Source organism: Kogia breviceps, chromosome X, assembly GCF_026419965.1.
Source record: "Kogia breviceps isolate mKogBre1 chromosome X, mKogBre1 haplotype 1, whole genome shotgun sequence".
NCBI classification, from domain to species: Eukaryota; Metazoa; Chordata; class Mammalia; order Artiodactyla; family Physeteridae; genus Kogia; species Kogia breviceps.
The window spans coordinates 41,837,493-41,854,075 of NC_081330.1; the positions used below are offsets into that span (position 1 = coordinate 41,837,493).

At 45.5% G+C, this 16,583-nt stretch overlaps 1 protein-coding gene across 1 annotated transcript; it reads left to right on the plus strand.

Annotated features, from left to right (window-relative positions):
* The first annotated feature begins 8,288 nt into the window (after positions 1-8,288).
* Positions 8,289-14,204, plus strand: LOC131748450 (nuclear RNA export factor 3-like). Its single transcript, XM_067023159.1, has 17 exons — positions 8,289-8,408; positions 9,033-9,116; positions 9,224-9,328; positions 9,453-9,533; positions 9,640-9,709; positions 9,864-9,952; positions 10,075-10,182; positions 10,347-10,456; positions 11,343-11,379; positions 11,745-11,813; positions 11,899-11,954; positions 12,098-12,205; positions 12,312-12,370; positions 12,479-12,594; positions 12,690-12,732; positions 13,412-13,484; positions 14,015-14,204. The coding sequence occupies exons 1-17, from the start codon at positions 8,358-8,360 to the stop codon at positions 14,199-14,201; spliced, it is 1,446 nt and encodes a 481-aa protein (XP_066879260.1). The 5' UTR covers positions 8,289-8,357; the 3' UTR covers positions 14,202-14,204.
* The last annotated feature ends 2,379 nt before the right edge of the window (positions 14,205-16,583 follow it).

Sequence of the window (16,583 nt, forward strand, 5' to 3'; positions counted from 1 at the left end):
TTGGTAGCAACTTTCAGCAATAAAGTATTTTTAAATTGAGGTATGTACATTGTTTTTTTAGACTTAATGCTATAGTACACTTAAGAGTCTACAGTATAGTGTAACCATAACTTTTATAAGAAATGGAAAAGCAAAGGACTTGTTTGACTCACTTTATTGCAATATTTGCTCTATCGCCGTGGTCTGCAACCAAGCTCACAATATTTCCAAAGTATACCCGTACCTATCATTGAGGCAAGGCTGAGTGAATCAGGAGGAAGAGTAAAGGCCTCGGGTTCAGAAGACGTGGGTTGCAGTCTGGAATCAGCCGGTGAGTAGGAGCATGACATGGGGGCCCTGTGGGACATAAAGGTCCCAAACCTCATGTTCCCCATCCAGGGACTGAGGATTCTCCCCCTCATGGGGCCCTTGTCAGGATTTATTGAAATCACAAGACAGTGAAGGTCACAAAAGTGCCTTAGTCTCAGCCAGGCCTGAAATCTGAGGCTCGGTTTCCTTACCAGTAAAGAATGAATCACAATATGGAGCTTGTAGCTATGTCAAAAGGATTAAATGTTATGTGTGGATTGAAAGATAAGCCAGTGTCCTATTCTGCACATAATTAATGACAATATAAAAATGATGATAACTCATCAGGGGTTAAAGGAACGTTTTGCTTCCTTCCTTTATTATGATTATTATTATCTTTTTACTATTTTCCAAGTTCATTTAAATATTTTGAAATATATTTAAGAGTATTCCACGCAGCAAATTATTCAAAACCTTTCAAACCTGCAATTTTACCTCTGGAAGGTTCATTTGGTGTTTGCCGTGCAAAACTATGCCTGCTAAAAATCACAGACTCTCGTTGTAGTACTCTCATGGGCTCTTGTAGAGGAAGGAGCATCAATCCACAGCCTCCTCAGCTTCTCTGAACTACACGCTCCGATTGCTGTCTGTGGAAGAAATCTTGCATTTCCATTGCTGAACTCACCTGTGTCCCCAGCATCCCTCTCAAAAGTGGCAGAGAGAACCTGAGGCAACTCTTCAGACAAGATATTTGAAAATTTCAGCATCTTAAGTCCACTGTGTGATGCTACAGCCTATGAAACATTGTAAGCTCACAGTCTTTGGTCCCCTTTCACATGAAACATGTGTCTGGAGGTGGTAAAGGTGGTGGAGTTACTAGATGCCCAGTGGTCATCAAACCAGTAGGGTATGTCTGAGACTTCTCACGTGAAGTGAAGATTAATCTGAGACCTGAGCCTTAAGGAGGCTTTAGCCAGCAGAAGAGGAGAGGGTGGAGACTAGCCAGATGTAAGAGGAAGGAAATACCCTGTGACCTGATTTATCCATTTGGGAAAATCCAGAGTGGCAATCCCTTACCCAGAAGTTTGTCATACTGGGGAAAAACTTTGTGAAACTTAACAGGACAGTTGTAGAAAGTACCTGAACCCCTTCTGCCCTCCTTGCTCCCACCTCAGGCCTTTACTGACCACCAGCCCTCTAAGAGGAGTCCTATATTATTACTCTGATTTCTATCTGTGAAACCGTAGAGAAGAAGAAAGTCTTTAGGTAAAGCAATTTGAGCATGATTTTATTTTACGTGTTCTTCCACCACTCACCATGCAAAGCAACGTTTAATACATTTTTCTTTCCTTTTCCCAAATTTTCCGCTGGAGGAAATTCATACATTGGAGGTCCATGATAACTGGTGAACAGATTGTCAACCAAGAAATGCAGAAGGCTGCAAATAAGAAAAAAAAGAGTTTTTGCTTAGGGTCTTATGAATTATAATTTGGGAGGCACTGATTTGAGTAGCAACTCAAATGTGCTCACAGGGAAACGAAAATGGCAGGAGTTTATAAAGGTGACATAGAAAGACATTCCAGAGAAGTTATATAGGCTACCTTTACAGAACTATGATTGGTGCTGGCAGGCATTCCGTCACTTGAGGCACCAGATTGGTTGCCATGCTCTGGTCTCCAGGGAATAACGAAAACAAGTTCCAGTCGGTCTCAGGTTGGCCGGGTCAAAGGTTTATGTTGCATTTGGGGGTAGAAATATGTAAGTCCTACTTCCTTACTAGCCTCCTGGCTCCATTTTCAATCCCTTTGACATACGTAACCACATTTTGTTGTCCGTGGTCCACATGTCTGGAGTTGCAGCTTAGACACCGCTCAGCAGGAATCTTTGGAAGCATGGAGTGAGCAAGGTCTCATTCAGAGTGACATTTCTGGAGGGTTGTGTGGCAAATGAAGCATTAAGGGTAGCCCACGTACATTAAAGCTAGTGGCAAAAACATTTCTTCTGCCTCTCCCTCCCAACTATGACGGGCAACCTATATGTGTGTAATTGAGAGACAAAAGTAATGTGAAAAAGCATATAGATTTAGAAATATACCTTTAATCCACACACCTATTATTTTTGTAGTGAAATTCCCAACCAGGTATATACTACTATGCTATAAAATTTTACATCAGTTATTTTCCTGATTTCAAATTGCTATCTTTAGAAACTAATGAAGTGCAAGACTGTGTATTAGAGAAAATATTTTTCTATACTTTTTTCATCTTGTTACATAGCAAGATGTACATCCTTGATAGTTTAGTTTATGTTCCCCAGATATATTTCTCTGTGCACAGTACTACAGAAACAGGTTTACATGACATATATACTCTTCCAAATTTTGCTCACAGTATGTATACACTTTTCCTCATGTTATGTATGTTTATGTATATGTGCATATGTAAATATATGTATGCACTTACATACATTTATAATTGGTTTTGTACTTGTTTAATCTTTATATGTTTATGATGTATAGTTCTTACTTAAATTCTTTCAATAGACTTTGAAAGACGCTCTTACTAATCAGATTTATTTATGTATGAGAATATTAAACATTTGCCTATAAAATATTTTTTCCTATAATTTGCATTCCTTTCTATGTGACATTTTTGTTTGGGATTGACAAGGTTTTCTTTTTCTAACTTCCCTTCAATTTCTCAAATAAGTTTGTAACAGTTAAAAGGTTTTTTGAGTCACATATGCAGTTTCGAATTCCCCTGGTGTCAATGCCACGCAGGTAGGGTACTCAAACAACCCTCTCATCCATGTCTTGGTCTTGGAAGTTCATGATGGAGATAAAATCCACTCCCTTAAGCCTGGAGTGCCACAGGGATTGAACTGTCCGGGGGCGGGTGTGCTGGGCATGTGGGGCCCAGGTAGAAGCAGAGGAAAATTCACCTCCATGGAGGGGAGAAAATGATCCCCTCCATGGGATCCCCTCCATGGGAGGGAGAGGCAGAAGAAATGTTTTTGCCGCTAGTTTTAATGTACGTGGGCTACCCTTAATGCTTCATTTGCCACAAAATCTTCATTTGCCACAAAATGATGACTTACAGAATTATTTTCGGCCAGAAGCACTTTACATGGTATCTCCTATAAGCAAACACATGTTCAAATATTTTCCCCATTCTTCATCAACGTAGGTTTTGGTCTAAAGCCCTTTTCCACTGTGCCCTGGATCCCTCAAGGCTTTGAATCTAGAATTCCCAGTAGACTAGAATTCCCAGTGGACTAGTATTTGATGCTACCCTATGTATTACTCATTTTCTTTTCTGTCATAGCTGCATTATTTTAAAGTAAAAAAAAAAAAAAATCCATGAACATTAAAGCAATTTCTGTCCTGTCAAAAGAAAAAGAAAACGAAAAGACTGGAAAGTTGGGAGACAACATTTCAAACATTATTACAGATTTTGTACTCATGTGCGAGAACTAAAAGGATTTCTGTTAATCAGTAGAGAAAGGGACAAAAGATAATTGCAAATAATTCGCCGAAGAAGCAAAATGCTTCTCCGATAACCTCTGGGAAGATGACAAACCATTAACTGAAGAGATGAAAAGCTGAAGCTGTCATAATAAGTGAAAAAATGAATTTGCATAAAATTACCTATGTAATTGCAAAATTTTAAAAGAATATGTATAGAACTACGTAACTATACACAAATGCTTTAAGTTAGGTATGTACATCTCCTAAAGAGAAACACATCTGGAAAATGGGCACCAATCCTCTTACATTGGATATCTTGGGTATTTGTGAGTCAGGGTGAGGGGACCATGTAGATGGAAGGTGCAGAATGATTTTATTTTCTAAGTATACATTTTTAATGTTTAATATTTTGTGATTAGGCTAATTTGTTGAGAGGAACACTCGAAAATATCTAATAAGCAACTGACAAAAAAAAGTTCACATATATTTACCATGTTATCAAAGAGTTCACATGACACTATTTCATAAAAAATAAAAATTTTCAAATTTTGACTTGACAGTTTATCTGTGTGGTGTGTGCATTTCTGTCTTACACTTCTTTTACCCCCAAATGTTCACACACACTTATGTGCAGATTTTTCTTCACCTCTCTCAGTGGCTGGACTTTTCTCAGTGCATAGAGATCCAGGAAGGGATTGTGGACACGGGGTGGAAAATTCCAGAAAGTAGTGGAAAATTCCAGAAACGTCTAACTGATGCACTGGAGCCCAATCTCCTCTCTCCTTCCCTCTGCCTCGAAACCTCTGTGGTCTGGAACTTTCAGAGCTACAATTCCGGCTCTGACCACTAGGGGCATCTATCTACATTGAGGACATTTTTCTTTTTTTTAAAGGAAAATACATGATTTGTTTTCTTTTACTGTCATTACAGTGACCCAAAAAACTCTGATTGCTATTTCGTTTATAGTTTTCAGGTCTGTTCTTTGTTGTTTGGTTTTTGTATTTCTTTTGTTTTTTGGTATTATCTCTCTGAGGTGGGCTGAGGTTAATTCCAGCCATCTGACTATTTTCAGAAAATTCTGTTACTTTGTACTAACTGAAGACAATCTCCCACACTGCAGCAATAACTTAGTAAATCTGTGCTTGGAGAAATCATCTTCCATTCCGTGGAGCTCCATTTCAGTCTCTGTTTCCCCAGGTAGCATCTGAATGACCCTAGACCAGCTCCAGCACCTCAGTAAGCCTCAGCAACCTTGGAAAGTTGGTGATTCTGATATCAGAGTCCCCTTGTGAGGAATTCATGAAAGAATAGAGACAATGTAGCAAGTACAGAGCCTGGCCTACAGCTGGCACACAGAGTTATCTGGGTTTGCAGAACGAAGGAACACAATGGAGTGTAGCTGATCCAGAGTCTGGCATACAGAGCTCCCTGTGTTTGTAACCAGAAGTACCAAGGTCCCCTAAGCCTCCTGATTCCAGATGGCCTCCTCTGCAAGGGTGGTACAGTGGGAAAGAGTTCCCTGGCTGTTAGGCTGGTAGCCAACTCAGGGGGCAGTAATGACAGGAAGTTAAGTCTCCTCTGGCCCCCAGGGCTCTCCTCCTCTGTGCCCTTGGGGAAGGGACTTCCTGTTAGGACTCCATCTTGTTTGTGTGGCTCTGACAAAGTGGTTTGGGGCTTGCACTCTCCTCTTCGGCAGCCGCTCCTGATATTCTCCAAACTTCCAGCTCCAGACCCACAGATTCTCTTCAGGAGCAGCCTGTGAGGAGGGTGGTGACAGATCACTGCCTTCAGGCCACCCCATGGGTGAGTTGGTCAGCATGAGACCTTGTCCTCAGATCCCCACAGGGCAGGAGGGGTTCTGGGTTCCCTCCCTAACCCCAACCCACAGGACCCCCAACAAGCTGAACCCCCTTTAGAGAAGGCATGCAGAGGGCTCAGGCTCACTATTTCCCACTCTCTTGAGGAAATGGGCCAAGTGGGCTCTGACACACCCATCCTGATTCCATGTGGAAAACCTCCCCTCTTATGGAAATGGCCATGGCTGAGGTGAACTAGTTCCCCTGGCTAAGGAAAAGGCACAAGTCATGTGATCTCCTCAGGTCTAAGGTTTGGAGAGTAGGGAGGGTCACCTAGGTGGGGCGTGGGATTGTGTAAACTAATATTCCTTGGATTTATACGAGGTGGGGGAGGGGCAGAAAACCCACCATTACCACTGAATATTACATTAACTAGTCAGGGTAAATTGTATGAGTCCATAGAAGCTTACTGAGGCTTGCTTTGTTGCCCAGCATATGATCTATTCTGGAATGTCCGATGAGTAGTTGTTATGTGCATTGTTCGATGTCAATTAAATACATTTGTTAACTTAACTGACATTTTGAAACCTTCTCCCTCTAGCTGAGTTTTTGTCTGCCATTTTGTGCATCACTCAGTGAGCTGTGTTAAAATTTCCCACTGTGACTGTGAATTTGTCCATGCTCTATTTCTGTTAGATTTTGCTTGCATATTTTGGCTCTATTTTAGGACATGCATACAAACTTAGAATTTTCTATTAATATCTCGTTATTGCATTGAACCTGTTATCACAAAGACATCTCCTTCTTTCTCTAGTGATGCTTTTTTCTTTAAAGTGTACCTTTTCTTTTACTGATAGGGTTATACCAGCTTTCTGTAGGTTACTGTGGAAAAGGTATACATTTTGCCACTTTTTTAATTTTCAAATTTTCTAGATGATGAAAATTTGCATGTGTCTCTTTTCAGGAGCATTTGATGGAAGGTTTCTTGTCCAGTCTGATAATAGCTGTCTTTCTATTTGGAATATTAATCTGAAATTGTTAATGTAAAAGTAGATGTAATTTGGTTTATATATACTATCTTACTGTATATTCATTTTTGCCTCTTCTAAGTTCTTTTTCCTTTCCTTTCCTTCGAAATGATTAACATTTTATAACTATTAAATTGTTACCTCATGTGGCAAGATAAACATTCTCTTGCCGTTCTTGTAGTGTTTACCCTTCAGATTACAATGTACATTTTTGCTGTTCCAGTCTAATGTTAGTTAATTAGTTCTTTAAAACTCCTCAGACAATTAGGGGACCTTGGGACACTTTGACTCCATATACCCTCCGCATTTATTGTAATGCATTTTCATTCTCTGTATATTTAAATCCCCAGAAGAAATTACTATCATTGTGTTATATAGTGAACACTCATTTAAATTTGCCTACATATTCACAAATGTCATTAGTCTTTGCTTCCTGTATCTATGTGCCTCCACCTGGGAGGATATTTCTTCTGCCCAAAGAACAGCCTGTAACATTTCTTTTAGTTTGAGTCTTCTGGTCACATATTTTCCGAGTTTTTGTTACAGGATGATGAAATGAATCCATATCTTAGGACTGCTTTTCCTTAAAGCATACTTTCTCTCCTGTTACCATAATACTGTTACACTGAGTTGACAATCTTGTTACTTTTGGAAACTTCTCAACCAAGATCTCTTCAAATACCACTTCTCCACTGTTCCCTCCCCTTCTTTCCGGGACTCACATTAACCATGGGCTAGGTACGTTCAATGCATCACCTTTAATTATCTCCCCCTCGCTTTTGGTATTCTCCATGTTATGTCTCTCCAGGCTCCATTCTGGACCTTTTCATCGGACTTATCTTTCATATCTCTAATTCTTCCGTCAGGCAGGGAGGTCACCTTTGACCCTTGAACCATCACGCCAGGGTAGATTTCAGGGTAGGTTTTTTTTGTGCCTCTAGAGCCGTGCAGGGAAGAGAGAGTTAGAGATGAAAAGCCACTTGTCCCAGATCACATAACCTGAACCAAGCACAGCAGGGACTAACATTACAGACTAAACCCTGGGTCCAGACCCTTTCCTCTGTGCTTGTTTTCTTCTCGGCTGTGAATGTTGCCCACCTCTCATTTCCTGAGAAGCAGAAACACAGTGAAGTCTCTCGGCCTTTTTTTTTCCCCTTCCTAACTATGATAATTTCCTATTTAGATTATAAAGTTGTTGATATTTCTTCATTAGCCGTGATATTTACCCAGGAATTTTTCTGGTACTGAGACAATTGAGGTGATATTCTCAATTTCAGAGTACAATAAGCAAGTGACCTCCTTACAAAGAAGAGCAAGATGCTGGCATATTTACGAAAGGAGGTATAACAATTGGTCTGAAGAAGTCAGGTCTGGTATTCATCCTTCATCCCAGCAACAACAAGATGGAGATCAAGCAACAAGTGATGTTCACAAGGACACTGGAGTAAGATAGTAAGTGACGAGGCAGCATGGCTGACAAGTATCAACCAGTGGAAAACACAACCTTGTAGTTAAATAAATATGTCATTCTTCTCTCTAACCTGGAAGAGTGTGGAATGATGGGATCAGGTTAATGGTTGAGCAGTCTTTATTGTAGCTCTGCTATCATTGGGGAAAATGTAGAGAAGACTTCCCAAGAATATACGGACCACTTTCTTCTCTCCACTTCCCCACAGTGCTCCCTATGCCATTCCGTCCTGCCAACGGAGAGGCAATTTTCAGAAACAAGACGAAACCCATGTTAACAAGGCGACAGAGCAAAAGCCTTCAGAGAGAATAATGGAGAGAAACAGGCAGGATGAGACCTTGGGGAGCTGGTTCAAGATCAGGGTGAGTGTGCTGGCTAAATGGACCTAACATGTAGAAGAAGATGACAGAGGGAGTCATGTTGGGCACGTGTAGAGATGCTGGGAACTTTTCTCTCGTGGCAGGGGAGTTGGTCATCTGTCTTGTTACTACTAGGAGTTAACTTCCTAGATCATGTGAGGGCAGGTTCAGAGAAGCAATATAAAGGGAGCAGACTGACTGCAGGGAGCACGGGAGAGGCTGTCTAAAAGCAAAGGAGGAAACTACTGCCGAGGAGATGGAGCAACGTCACACCAGAAGACGCAGTTTGGCTCAAGCAGAGTGTGGGAGGAGGCTGAGTCTCTGGGGTCCTTGTCAGAGGGGCAGGCCAGGTCTGCCTTAGGTAGGATCTCTTAGAACTTTATAAAGGTAAGTACATGTGAAAGGTATGAAGTCGCTTATTTCAGGAAATGTATTTAAATGGAAAGAAAAGGGAATTTAGGAAGTCCATGTCTGGTGTAAAAGTTAGTGATAACAGATATTGTCCTATCTTAAGAAATTACCTAAAGCCCGAAAAAAGGTCCTAAAGTGAGACACAGCTGGGTCTTATCTTAACCTTGGATTCCACTGTATCACTTTTCTTTCCCCAATTATTTCTTTGGCTCCTAGATTCCCTTCGGTATTAAATACGATGAGAAGTGGCTGCTGAATTTGATTCAGAAGCAATGCAGTGTCCCCTTCACTCCAGTTGAAGTAAGAGAGGACATTGAGGCCGATGAGAGGAAACGGGGTAGATGGCAGGCCCAGATGAGAAATGGCTCTGGCCTCATATTATGCTTCTCTTGTCACTCTCCCTACAGTTTCACTATGAGAAAATGCAGGCCCAGTTCTTCATTGAGAACGCCAACATTGCCTTCGCACTGAAGAATGTCAATGGCGTGATTTACAATAAGGATAATGAAAGGGTGTGTGTCGAGGGCACGAGCAGGGTTAGCTGGGGGCAAGAGGGCAGGACAGGGGCATGGTCTTGCTTGATCCCAGGGCTCAGATTTCCTGGAGCTTACCCAGCCCCTCTTGTGTTCTCAACAGATATCTATCTTTGTTGAGCCCTGTGGTGCACCCCACTCTGTGCTGAAGGAGCTGAAGTCAGAAAAGGTGGAGCAGATAAAGGTAATGCAGACTCAACACAACCTGTGCACTCACAGCCAGACCCACCTATTGCCCCCCATCACCACCTCAGACTCAGAGCCCCTGAGCCCCATCCCTAACACTGCAGCTGCCCGTGAAGGAACGATATGATGCCTCCCAGCAATCTCTTGACATCCAGAGAGTCCGCTCTGACCCTGGTATGGCTACAGCAGTAATTGTAGAGCAGGTGAGGGCAGAGGGGTCTAGCCGGGAAGGATACTCAGGAATGGTAACTCGGGGAGGGGTTGGTGCTGGAGCTGTACCAACCAGGAGCCTCTCAGCCTCTGTTTCCCTCCTCCTGGCTTCCTGGAGACTTGATGACCCGTTATACGGGAACGGTGCGAAACCCTGGAAATGGCATGGCCGCCTCCCTGCAGATCCATCCAGGGAATATGCCCAAGGTAAGGACCGTAGACCCAATGCTGGGGCTGGTGGTGATGGTGGGAGAGATTAGGTAGAAGAGGCAGATCGGTCTCAGGTATCCCCTGCTGGCGTCCTCACTCTAACTCTTTCCTCATCATAGCTTTTGTCCTTGGACCTGAGCAATAAGCAACCCTACCAGCTGCATGGCCTGTCCAACATGATGCCGAATGCTTCCAACACCAAGAACTTGAACCTCTCCATCACTGAGGTGAGCTGTGGTACCCAGATCTGTCTTTGAAGGGAAGGTGGGAAGGCTCATGTGATGGTGACAGAAGAAGGGAAATGGATTTGTAGGAAAAGGAAGGGACTAGGGGTGCACGGCCGTCCTGGCTCTGTTTCTCTGGCCCATGTTGTTCCTCCTCATAATCACAGGTGAAGTCTGCAGGAGAAATGGACAAGGGTGAGCGGCTGGAGCCAGAAGGGATGTGTGCAGACAGAAACCCCCTGTGCACCACCTTCCCTGATAAGTCAACCAACATAAGGTCAGATGTATCCTCTGTTACCCACTGGGAGCCTGAGCTACTCCCGAGAGTGCCCGTTTGCAAGGGGCAGCTGACGTGGACCTCTGGGAGGACTACAGGCCCTATGCTCTCCTCTCTGCATCACAAAGTTGACAAAGTTTCAACCAACATCCAATGGGCCCCCAGCCCAATATGTGCATATTTTACATTCTTACGTGCTGTGTCTGAGCCATTCTGGGGCAAGTGAAGAGCTGCAAAAGGGGCGCCATTTCCCCTTTTTTCTCTCTTCTTCCCTTACCCCCACCATGGGAGAGCTTCTTTCCCTTCCCTTTGTGTTCTCTCTCTCCCTTGTCTCTAGGCCCCTATGTCTCTGTCATCTCTCCCCTCGTACCTTCACTCCTTTTCTGTCTTCATCCCCCCTCCATCTCCCTCCCTGCCTCCTGAACCCCACCTCACTCACCTCCGTGCCCCAGCATCCTGGGCCATCCATGGGGGGAGTCCAGGTCTTGGTCCAGGCCTTGGCAGAGTGCTGGACCCCCAGTGAGGTAGCAGAGCCTCGGGCACACACCCCATTCCCTCTTCTCCCCACAGCCTTCAGTGGGGCCCTGGAGGAAGGAAGGGAGGGGAAAGAACCCCTGCAGCATGGGTTTGAAATGCTGGGCCCTGTGGCACTGGAGAAGGGAGTGGGGCAGTCTTGGGGGGGTAGCTGCCCAGGGGCAGGAGAGGAAGGGAGGGAGGGAGGCTGGGAGGGAGGTAGGGCATGCTCTCCCTCTGTAACAGTCGATGGGGGACGTGTTCAGGGCCCCGTAAGGCTGGGACACTGCGGTGTGGGTGTACTTTCTCCCATGAGGAGGAGGGTCACCTCCATGGTTTCAGTAACTTTTCTGTTTTGTCTTGATTTCGGCAGCTCCATCCTGGAATTGTTCCCCAAGTTACTAACTTTGGTAAGTGTATTGCTTGTTCACTGACTCCTCTAACTGGCACTGACAGCACCCACAAACTACTCTGAACCCCATTAGGTCTTGCCCCAGTTACAGTTTTGAAACTGACCCTTAAAAGTCCTGGGCGGAGGGGGATGGTACAGCTCCCATGGGAACCTGACAAAGGCTCTGTGTCTTCTTCAACCGCGTTCTTCACAGGCTTTGGGGAACCCACGGTGATGATCCAAACTGTAGTCCTGCCCATGGAATTTCCAGGGCCCTTTCACCCCTGACCTCTGACCCTCACCCTCTCTTGGGCCCATCCTTTTCCCTGATCATCCAGTACCACCTCCTGGTCTGCACTGCTGACTTCCTCTTCTCTTCCCCAGGATGGCCAGGAGACATCCCCACTGGCTAAGTGTGGTATTGAAGCCAGCAAGCGCTTACCAACCTGCAAGGTGAGGATGGAGGATCAAGCTGGGTTTTAAGTGGTGCATGAGAAGGGGGTGTCAGCCCTGGTCCTGAGGACTGTTTTGATTCCAGGGAAACTACTTTGGATCTCATGAGCTGAAGAGCCTAGTCCTGCAATTCCTGCAGCAGTAAGTACCTCTGGGAAGCTGAGCAAGGGGAGGAGGGCTAGGACAGGTGAGGCCACCTAAGCACAGGTCTGCTCAGGGGAGCTTTCAAGTCTCATTTGAGGTCCAGACGACAGAGGTAGACTGTCCTCATTGCTCCCCCTCAGGTACTACTTGATCTATGACTATGGAGACCGACAGGGTCTTGCGGGTGCTTATCACGAGGAGGCCTGCTTCTCCCTGACCATTCCCTTCCACCCTGAGGACCCAGCCCCGTGAGTATCACAGCACAGGCTCTACTCCTGGGCCGTGTGGCTCCCCTGCAGACACAGGCCAGCTCCTGCAAACACCCACCACCCACTGTTGCTCTTTGTCTCCTAGAAGCAGCTTGTGCGAGTCCTTCAAGGACAGCAGGAATATGAAGAAGCTCAAGGACCCCCGTGAGGGTGTGATGGGAAGACTGGGTGGGAAAGGGTGGTGAAGGGGTCAATCATAGGGCCTGGGGCGTGGCAGCCCCTGACCTTCGCTCGCTTCCCCTCCCCTCACAGACCTGCGGGTCAAGCTGCTGAAGCACACGAAACGTGTCATTGTGCACACCCTCTGTGTGTTGCCCAAGACTCAGCATGACTTCAGCTCCTTCGTGGTGGACACGTGGTTCCAGACGGTGAGTGCCTGCTTCCTCCCTCGGGCGGGTCCAGGAAGGCGCAGGTGGGTAGGAGGTGGAGGTGGTGACTGGGCGCCTGGGCTCTTCCCTTTCAGGGAACGATGCTCTGCTTCTCCGTCAGTGGGGTGTTCAAGGAAGGTGAGTGTGTGTAAACCCCCACCCCATATGCCCCCCTGCTGCCTCCCCCTGGCCAGGCTCACTCCCAGAACCACCCAGCTTCCCTGACCCCTTCCCTTCCCCCCCATTCATTTCCCTTCCTTATGCCTCTCTTCCCTTCCCTTCTTTTCCCTTCCCTTCCGTTCCCTTCCATTCCCTTCCGTTCCCTTCCCTCCCCTTTCTTTCACCTCTGTTGCCCTCCCTTCCCTCCCCTCTCCTTCCCCACTGTGTTCTCCAGCCCTCAGTCTTTCCACAGACAACCCAGGTTTGAGCTGTGTCCATGCCTGTCTGCCCTGCACACCCTGGGTGTTGGGGACACAGGCTGTGGAGTTTGGTGGCTCTCATCCCAGATCCTTACTCTGAGAACTTGGGCTGTTACTTAACTTCGCAGTGTCCGCATTTGCACAATGGGGTAGTAATATTCACCTCTTGGGCGGCTGTGAAAAATGCATCCCTTGAACTTGTGAAGTGGTTGTCAGGGGCCCTGTCACTGGGCGCAGACTGCTCCTATAGTTGCCCTCCCCATTCCCGACACCCTGGCCCCCGTGAACAACTGCCCTCTCATCCTGAGTGTCCAGTCACACCCTGACTGGGGGCCACCGTGTGAGCGTGTACATCATGTGTGGCTCTACGGGGTACTGTTGTTTGTTTGCTGTTGAAGTGGAAGGAAGTTCTCAGGGCTGTGTGCGTGCCTTCACCCGGACCTTCATCGTTATCCCTGCCAGCTCTTCCAGGTGAGAGCCCTATTGTGGGCGGGAATGCCCATCCCCGCCTGGGCTCAGGGCTGTGGGAATGTGGTGGCTCAGACCTTAGGTTTACTGGGTATTGTGGAAAACCAGCAGGGAGATCCCAGGAGCAGTCTAGCCTAGTGTTAAGAAGAGCATGGGCTCTGGAATCGGCCTATGGGGTCTCTCCTTGACACAACACTCACTCGCTGTGTGACCTTGGTCAAGTCACATGACCTCTGTGTGACTCCGTGTCTTCTTCCGAGAATGGGGATCAGAATGTCCAGCCCTTGTGCTGTGGTAAAGGGTAAATGCGAAATTGTCCCTGGGTTGGGGATAAACCTATAAATCGAGTGAAGGTGGTAGACAGTGTCTCCAAAGGTGGGCTCTGTGGGGAGGGGCAGAGGTACCAGTCAAGGAACCTGGGAGATAGACACAAGCGGGGTCTGGAAAGAATCTAGTTGCTGAGTGCCAGTGGGAACAGGATCACTGTTGGGTGTGTGAACCATCAGTATTCTGAGAGTCCATGTTTCCTCCAGTCTTTGCATCGTGAATGACGAGCTGTTTGTGAGTGACTCCAACCCCAAGAAGACTGATTCTGTGTTCTTCATCCCAAAGCCTACATGCTGTGCTAGCTCCATTTCCACCCTCTCCATGGAGTTGCAGGCATTGGTGCAGGCTTTCTCCACCTGGTCTGGGATGAACCTCCAGGATTCTCAGAAGTGATGATGAAGATCATCGTGTGCATACGTGTACACGTATATTCGTTACCTTGGAAAAGCATTCATTGTATTCAGTTTTGTGGGGAGATGAAGTAGAATCAAAATGGAATTGACAGCATATCTCAGTGTGTATGTGTTTCTCTTTCTCGGTCTCCTCTAGCCCAATCACCCCCCTCTTGCTAGTGTAACTTTGTCTTCAGTTCAGACTCTGGCTGGATTCCAATCTCAGGATTCAATTACCCAGAAAATGATAGATACAGAGGGATTGCTGCCAGGTGGTGAAAAATTCCAGAAAACTCTGGTTGAAGCCATTATACCAAGATCCCCACCTCCATCCCTCGTTTCCCCTTGCTGAGCACCCTGGTCTGAAAGTCTCAGAGATGACATTCTGATCTGGCCACCTGGTTGCAGCCATCTTCATTTTTCATTTTTAAGGGAAAGGAGTACATTTTGCAAAGAGTAGCAGATGTCTTGGAGTGGTTTGTTTACTATGAATTCAGTTTTGTTTTGAAAATTCATATGTATATCCAAGTAGTTCCACCTGCTGTTGACCCCAAATCTACATCACGTTCATTGACGTATCTCTTCCCTCATCAGTGTAGGTTGACATGTCCACACTGTAGAGGGTCCTTCCCAGAGAGCAGCGTATTTACCCTCCATCACCCACTCGTGTACAGGCTGCCCAGTTCTTCCCCAACATCCTGTCTGTCATCCCGTGACCGGGACAGTGGATACAGCTGTCCAGACTCCAGTCTGTGCCCCATTCCTCTCAGTTACCTTCCCAGGGCCGTGTGTTTCCCTATGCCGCTGACTGTCAATGCACTGCTGCTACCTGGTGAGTCGTTGTATTCATGCCATGGAGTACGTTTTTATGGCTTCTTTAACACCTATCAATTTTTTCAGACAGAATTAGAATTATTTTATACATAGGTCAATACACTGGCTTTTGATGGAGAAGAGTGTATTTTTTTTTTCTTTTTGCTCTTTCAATAAAGTTCTTTGTAGAGTACTCTGATACTGGAGGGATGTTGGTGCCACCTCATGACAGAAGCCTGACTGCAGCTTGAACAGGCAGAGCAGGCAGGTGGAGGGGAGGGCCCGTGTGTGGCCAAAATTCACCAGGCAGAGCTTTCTGGAAATGTGTGTGTAAAGAGAAAAACCCAGTTACAGGTTCACTGAGGTATCCAGACAGAAATCACAAACTCTCTCTATGTGTTGGCACTCTCTCTGCATCCTCCCAGAAATTTTTCACTGAGGGCCTTCTCCTCATTTGTTGATGAACTCTTTTCATCAGCTCAGTGAATTGTATCAAAACACAACACTGTTCTGCCAAGTTTACACCCAATTTAACATTCACCCTCACTACGTTTTTTTTTTGGTTTTTTTTTGTTTTTTTTTTTTGGTTTTTTTTTTGCGGTACGCGTGCCTCTCACTGCCGCGGCCTCTCCCATCGCGGAGCACAGGCTCCGGACGCCCAGGCCCAGCGGCCATGGCCCACGGGCCCAGCCGTTCCGCGGCACGTGGGATCATCCCGGACCGGGGCACAAACCCGCATCCCCCGCATCGGCAGGCGGACTCTCAACCGCTGCGCCACCAGGGAAACCCCCTCACTACCTTTTGTAAATTTTTATTTGTGGTTAAAAAAAAAGCATAACATATAATTTTCTATCTTAATCACTTAACCATTTTTAACTGTATAGCTCAGGAGTATTAAGTATATTCACATTGCTGTGCAACACATCTCCAGAATGTTTTCATCTTGCAAAACTGAAACTCTGTGCCCACCAAACCGCAACTCCCTATTCCCATCTCCCCCCAGCCCTTGACAACCACCCCCATCTATCTGGCTCTATGAATTTGATTACGTTAGATACTTCATATAATTGGAATCATACATCATTTGTCATTTTGTGACTGGCTTATTTCACTTAACATTGTGTCCTCAAAGTTCATCCATGTTGTAGCATGTGACAAGATTTCCTCCTTTATAAAGGCTAAATAATATTCTATTGTATGTGTATACCGTATTTTGCATATCCAGTCATCTATTTTGATGGATAATTGGGTTGCTTCCACTTCTTGCCTATTGCATATAATGCTCACTGAACACAGGTGTGACAATATCTCTTCAGGATCCTGACTTCATTTCTTTTGGATATAGAACCAAAAATGGGGTTATATGGACCATATGGTCATTCTATTTTTAATTTTTTGAGACTGCCCCCTACGATTTTCTATAGCAGTTTTATATATATATATATATATATATATATATATGTAAATATATAATTTTCCATTCCCACCCACAGTGCACAAGGGTTCCAATTTCTCTACATCTTCAACTACACTTACTATTTTCTATTTTTTTTATTGTAGCCATCAAGAT